The sequence below is a fragment of the Plasmodium fragile genome (genome assembly GCF_000956335.1).
Source record: "Plasmodium fragile strain nilgiri unplaced genomic scaffold supercont1.56, whole genome shotgun sequence".
Lineage (NCBI taxonomy): Eukaryota > Apicomplexa > Aconoidasida > Haemosporida > Plasmodiidae > Plasmodium > Plasmodium fragile.
This window is the reverse complement of record NW_012192636.1, coordinates 39,054-46,140: the sequence shown is the minus strand read 5'-3', so window position 1 is coordinate 46,140 and position 7,087 is coordinate 39,054. Positions and strand designations below refer to the sequence as shown.

At 44.9% G+C, this 7,087-nt stretch overlaps 2 protein-coding genes across 2 annotated transcripts; one reads left to right on the top strand and one right to left on the bottom strand.

Annotated features, from left to right (window-relative positions):
* Positions 1-489: 489 nt before the first annotated feature.
* Positions 490-4,416, top strand: AK88_04197 (uncharacterized protein; the record flags this gene model as incomplete). Its single annotated transcript, XM_012481807.1, has 1 exon — positions 490-4,416. One exon carries the CDS (start codon positions 490-492, stop codon positions 4,414-4,416), a length of 3,927 nt encoding a protein of 1,308 aa, XP_012337230.1.
* Positions 4,417-4,775: 359 nt separating this feature from the next.
* Positions 4,776-6,116, bottom strand: AK88_04196 (uncharacterized protein; the record flags this gene model as incomplete). The annotated part of the gene is made up of 3 exons (XM_012481806.1): positions 4,776-4,847; positions 4,988-5,218; positions 5,379-6,116. 3 exons carry the CDS (start codon positions 6,114-6,116, stop codon positions 4,776-4,778), a joined length of 1,041 nt encoding a protein of 346 aa, XP_012337229.1.
* Positions 6,117-7,087: the final 971 nt, after the last annotated feature.

The window sequence follows — 7,087 nt, the reverse complement described above, 5'->3', positions numbered from 1 at the left end:
AAAAAAAAAAGAAATCGAAAAAAAAAGTTCGCATGGAAAAAAAGGGGGGCTACATTTTTGTGCAGAAAGGGGCGAAGTCATCTGTGCATGTGGCACTCCTTGCATTGGTTAATTTTTTCCCTTCCGTTGGCTATTTTTTTTTTTTTTTGCATTTCTTTTTTTCGCTCTCTTTTTGCTTTTTTTTCTGCACCTTTTTTTCATTCTGTTTTTTGAACTTTTTTTTTTCCCCCCCTTTTTTTCACTGGGGGTTAAATCTGAAGTGGACTGCGTGTAGGAGCGCACACACGTGGCGTGGGAGGAAGCGGTGGGCTCGACTCCCAATCAATAACTGCCTTCGGGTGACGGCCAAAATTGGTAGGCCGTTTCTCGTCCTCCCCCACCCCCGCCTGGGGTGTAATATGTACGTGTGACTTGTTACCTCGCAGGGTTGCACGTTGACGTTGCACATTGGCGTGGCGCATTGACGTGGCTGCGGAGGCTACTTGCACCATGCTGAAATATCTGGGGGTGAAGAGGTCGAGCGGTTCGGAGACGGACCAGTCGGAGGGGAGCGATGTTGCGCGCAGTTACTCCCTGGAGGAGCTGAAGACAAAGATGGAGGCTGCGCAGAAGAAGCACTTTGGTTATAAAAATTTGAAGGGTTTTCAAATAGAGGCAGTGAATGCCGTGTTCAACAAGAGAGACAGCTTAATCGTGATGGCCACAGGGATGGGGAAATCCTTGTGTTACCAAATACCTTCCCTCATGGAAGAAGCAAAGAATAAATTCACAGTGGTAATATCACCGCTAATATCGCTAATGACAGATCAGGTGGATAATTTGAACAGGAAGAGAATCCCTTCTGTGTTTTTAGGTAGTGGGCAGAAGGTAAGTAACCAGCAAGTGTTAACAGAAGTGAAGCAAGGGATGTACAAGATAGTATATTGTAGCCCAGAGTATGCATTATTGAATAAGCAACTTTTTTTAGTGTTAAGAAAGAGGATTTTATTAGTAGCCATTGACGAAGTGCACTGCATGTCTGAGTGGGGACATGACTTTAGACCTTCCTACAGAAAATTAAATGAATTAAGAGAAAATTTAATTGGTATCCCTTTTATGGGGTTAACAGCTACCTGCACAAGAGAGGTTCAAAAAGATATTGTAAAAAACCTCGATTTTGATGTAAAGACCTGTCTTATAAAAACAAGTAGCGTTAACAAGAGGAACCTTTTTTATTGCGTCCGGGAGAAAACAAATATATTTAATGATTTGAAGGATGTTCTCGATATTCCTAATAACAAATCATTGGAGAGGACAAAAAGGTTCATTGACAATTCTAAAATATGTCCCTACAACTCTACTCTTATATATGTGAACTCCAAGAAGGAGTGTGAGAATATTTTTTCTTTTCTGCTCGAGAAGGGATTGCTTGTTCGAATGTACCATGCAGATTTGTCTAATGACGAGAAGAAGGAAGCTCATGAAAAATTTTTAAAAGATGAAGTACAGATCATTGTGGCGACAGTAGCATTTGGTATGGGGATTGACAAACCGGATATAAGGAGAATAATTCATTATGGCTTTTCTCGTTCCTTGGAGGCTTACGTGCAGCAGGTAGGAAGAGCTGGTCGAGACAATAGCAATGCAGAAGCCATTCTCTTCTTTCATATAAATGATGAGTCGAAAATAAAAAATATTTTGTTAAGAGAAAATATAGCCAATAATTTAATTGAAACAAATTTTCAACGCGTTGAACATATCGTTAGTATGTTTACAGAGGCTTCGGACTATGCCTACTCGACCATCTGCAGGAGGAAAAAAATATATGACTACTTCGATGAGACACCTGATACATGTACAGATGTGGATGTGTTTGAGCGTGAAGAGAACTGTGGGGTTTGTTTTTATGTGAAGAGGTACGACATGTACTTGTGTGCGAATTGCGATAATTGTTCTTACTACCTGGGGGAGATTCGCGGGGCGGACAATGCAAAGATGGGTGGTGCGCACATGGCTGGTGCGCATACGGGTAGTACGCTCATGGCTGCTACTCACATGGGTGGTGCACATATAGCTGGTACGCACATGGCCGGTGCGAAGGTGAAGGGCGTGCATGTGGATGACGTGGGTGCAGGGCCCGGGCTGAAGCAACCCTGGGCAGACGCCACCGCCCTACTGAAGAAGGACCCCCGCAACGGCGTGAATGCTACTCTACTTAAGAGCAACGCCCCACAAACAGTACCCGCGGACCAAGGAATAGACCTCTCGGCTGAACTGAAAACGTTAATCGGCTGCATTTCCTCCCTTAAGGGAAGAACCGGTATCGGAGTCATCTGCAAAGTGTTAGTGAAAAGCAAAGAAGCATGTATAATTAAAAAAGGATATCACAACATAAAGGAGTATGGTAATGGGGCACACAAAAGCACCAGCTGGTGGTCTTCCTTTCTTAAAGTGGCAAGAAACGATAAGTACATAAAGGAAACGTTGGTATATGGTAAAGATTTGAGTTACCTTAGTGTAGGTGTAACCCCGAAAGGGGAGGCGTTTATTAAAGATTCTGAACAAAGGTACATTGTTAGATTACCCTTCTTTCTTAAAGACAAGGAAAAGAAGCCAAAGACCACCAAAGGAAAGAAAAAGAGTAATACGTTAAGGAATAAAGATGAGGCATTTGAGCATTCATATGATGGTGAAGGGTTTGGTCAGCGGAACACAGTCCGCAATTTCGAGCATGATTTCACTTATAGCGGAAGGGGAGAGTATGTGAATGGGGGAGAGTATGCGAATAGGGGAGAGAAGAAATTTGAGGGAGAAGCACTACCTCCTCCTTTCATGAACTCTCTGCATGGTAGAGTCTCCCACGAAGCTGAAGGAGTTTACCCGATAAAAGAAGCCATTATTGAAAAAAAGAATAACGTGCCAGATAACAAATATCGCTACTTCAATGCGGACAAGAATGAATGTCGTAGGGAGCCACAATATAAGGAGGAGAAACTGACGGAAGAAAAAATAAATGATTCTATTATGCGAATTTTACTTAGGACCAGAATGATAGAAGCGAGACAACAGAACATCCCCCCTTTTCAGTTAATATCGGACAAGCCTTTAAAAGACATATGCCACAAACGACTTACATCTGTGCATCTGATTAGAAAACACGTGGATAATATTTCGCCCGTTTGTCCTAACTCCTTTTTGGAAAAACTCATTTCAGGTATTAGAGGTTTTTGCTTGCTACATGACTTAGATATGAATATAAATCTGAACACAGCTAGCCAAAATATGGGTTCAGCTGAACCCGTTGAAAGGGGCACATCTAGTCTGAACAAATTTTCCAACTTAATTTCGTCCTTTCAATATGACCACGCGAGGGACAAGCTTGGGGCGGACTCCTCCTTCCAGAGTGCCCCCCCGAGTGAGATGAGAAGCGGTGCTTATGGAGGCGGGGGGGTAGGCAGTAGTAGTCTGGCCCAGAGGGGCGTTGCCCTAGGCGCAATCAATCACGACCACATTAGTCACGGCGCAGTCAATCACGCCCAAATTAGTCACAGCGGAGTGGTGCGCCACTACCCACGCATGGAGGAAGAAGCGTCCTCCTTCCAGAGTGCATACTTTAACGGTGGTGCGAGGGCGGACATGCAAATGGGTGCGGGTGGTACCTGGGCCTCCCATCCCTGCGGCGAAAGGAGACATCCCAGTGGGCACCTCCTAGAGGGAGCGAAGCCGCTACTCGATTGTGAAACAAACCTCGTGCAAAGCGATTTCGTTGAGAGACGTGTGGGGAAGGAAACTACTCTGAGCCCCTTTGGCAACACCGCGGAGGCGACAAGCCAGCTGCACCATTTTAGTAGCAACGACAAAAGTAGGCTGATGGACTTTTTCAACGAAGATATTAAATTTATAAAAGAGGGAAACGATTTGGGGTATAACCCAAGCGCTTCGTTGGTGGGGAGGAAAAGGACACACCAAGCCCCCATCGACTTGGCCAACTATACCTTCAAGGATGAAGTGTGTAGAAGGAGTAACGCAGTGCAACCCATGCATGTCACCCACGGAGTGGCCAAGCCAAGTGAACGAATGATTTACCTCAACCGTAATGATACAATTACCCGTTTGAGCACCCTAGGGAAAAATGAAAACGCAGGTGCTGCAAGGGTAGGCGGCCCAGGTATGCGGGAGCCACACCCAGACGACCCTTTCGTGGACCCTTCCATGGACCCCTTCACGGACCCTTTCACAGACCCTTTCTGCGGTAGGAAAACCATGGGGGAGAATTACGCACATGTTTCATATGACAAAAAAAAAAAATTAGACTTGATCGATTCGTTTTCATATGATTATAAAAAACAGCAGGATGAAGGTGATAGGCTGGGAGGGTTGCCTGGGGGGCATGGCGGCGCTTCATCCTTCCAGGACTTTAAGCGACGCAGATTTTAAAAAAAGGAAAAGAAAAAAAAAAAAAGAGGGTAAATATAGTCGGAGAAACTGTCCCTCTTTTTTTTTTTTTTTTTTTTGTGTCATTTGTTTTAACGCGTTTGCCTTTTACGCAGTTGTTTGGTCTGCCATTTGAATGTCTGATTTTTTTTTTTTTTTCAAATTTGTTGCTTGTCCTAGTGTGTCCTCCCGTCTCTCCCTTTTTCTGATGGCCTCTCAAGCACCAGGGGGGATGTGAACTAAGATCTTGGTTTGCCATTTTAATGTGTCCGTTTTTTTTTTTTTTTTTTTTTTTTCCCCACCCACCCTTTATCTTGTTTATACGTTGTGGGACCCTTTGGGGGGGGACAATACAGAGCCAGTCAGATGACATAATCATCTTCCTCCTCGTGGGGCAGATTTAGGACCGCAAAATCAATGTTCTCGCTTGGCGCCTGTTGGAGAGGGGAAGCGGCGGTGAAGGGGTGGAAGCGGTGAACTGATGAAACGGTGAAGAGGCGTAAAACAAAGGGGGGAAACAAAAAAATAGCCAAACGGAGGCGCGCCCGGCGCTGCACAGTGTCATTGTCCCTACCTTAACTCGCTCGTAGTGCATAAACAGGGTGATCGTCCGGAAGAGCTGAAAAGAGAAGCGCAAAACGGTGAGGCTCTGTGAAATTATTTCCTCCACTTCTTTGTTCTTAGTTTTGACCATCTCTGAATGGTAAAAGATCTTCAGGTCCCCGCTGCTGATGAGCAGGAGGAAGCACATGGTCGTCACCGTCACATCGAACAGCCCCTCGAGGTTGTGGAAGTAGCTCCGACCCTGTTGTTGTGTGTGGGGGGTGAGCAGCAATGAGTGCGAAGTGTGTGTGGCAGTGCAACGCGTGGAGAAAGAATGTGTAAGCATCGCCCCCAAGGGTGCACCCTGTCCCCCTTGTGTGTCACGACTCGGTTTATAGCGTACACAGTACGCCATGACTCACCTGCGTGGCCAAGCGAAGACACACCTCCAACAGCAGCATTAGTATAACGAACAGTTCGCACAGGACCACAAACAGACTGACCATCTTTGTGTACGCGGTGTAGAAGAGAATGAAAAGGTTAAGGACAATCACAAGGAAGTACAAGTACATGGTACCCCTAGAGTAGTACAGACGGTTAGCAAGGACGTGTATAAAATCGAGTGATGTGTGACTCTTGTAGTAGAAGAAATCATCATCACGCTTTACATGTCCATGCAATTTGTCTTCCACTCTATGCACCATGTCTCGAATGTAACTTTTTGCTCTTCCATACATGTAAGTGATGAGGGGGTAGGTGCAGGATGGGTTATATTTGCTTCTGTTTTTTCCTGAGATGGTGTTTTCGTCTGCGCGGTCTGCATCGAGCATATCACCTTCCTCCTCATGGTGTGTGAGGTGATCTTCCAGGTCGTCTTCATAATTGTCCTCCGTTACTTGTTCCTTTTTTATTAACCATTCATGCGGATCATCCATGATGTCCCCTCTGTCGCGATGCGGAGTTGTAACCTGCGTGTCGCCATCTTGTACGCATTTCGTAGCGTCCTTTTTTCCCCCCTGATGTCCGCCGTGTCGCCCCTTCTGTTTCCCCGTGGTCCTTTGCGGGGGCGGGTTCTTAAAAGTGAACAGATCATCAACCTCTAGCAGCACCGCCTCATTTTCATCACTGGTATTTATTTCTTGGTCTATGAAAATGTCCATGCATAATATGGTGTTTAGTTTTGGGGTGGGGGCCACGTGGGTAGGATTGATTCGGCAGAGGAGAGAGAAAGTGTGTGTGTCTCGAAGGGGGAGTTTTCGCAGTGAGGGGCGGAAGCAACCACGTGTTATGCGAACGTCTTGTTCTTTTTTTACAATTCAAAAAAAAAAGAAAAGAGGAGACACGATGGTTATATTACTTTTCCTTTTTTGTATGAGATGGAGTGGGGTCACTCACAAGGGGATGGATTCAAAATCGCATTGGCCCTCTTAACGTGGGGGTCATCCGATGGAAGCTTGTGTGAATCAAGTGCGTTGAAGAAAAACGCAACCCCCCGCCGTTGACATAGTTGTTGTGCTCGCCAAAAAAAAAAAAAAAAGCCAATTAGCCAGAATTTACCGAATTGTAAAAAAAAAAAAAAAATGCCTCCACACCCAGGGGAGAGAAAAATTGCAAACAGGGATCACCCTTAAGAAGGTTGTGGCGAGGGGAAAGGAAGCAGTGAACACAATGTGGGCGGCATAGTGGAGCAACGAAATGGAGTATATAACCGACCTGCGCTCAGGCAGGCGACGAAAAAACAAACACATGTAACCGCAAAGCGAAAGAGGCAGGGAGCAGAAGCGGCCGCAGCGAACAGACCCCTCAATTTAAAAAAAAAAAAGAATAACAGTGTTTTGAGGCGTTCCACGTATTAATGATTTCCCCCAATTTTATTAGTAGGTACATTTAAAGCATTTCAAAAGGTTGCATTTTTTTTTTTTTTTTTTTTTTCCTGATCCTTTTTCTCCTGTGGGGATGAAGCCTGATTAAAAAAAAAAAAAAAACCCATGTCTCCTGCCTCGTGAGAGGGCTTACCCAGCATTGGTTTCTTTACGCTCTTTACACAAAAAGGTGGGGGGTATTATTTATTAACGCTTGCTCCTTTTCGCCTATGTGTCCAAATGTGAAAAAAAAAAAAAAAAAAAAAAAA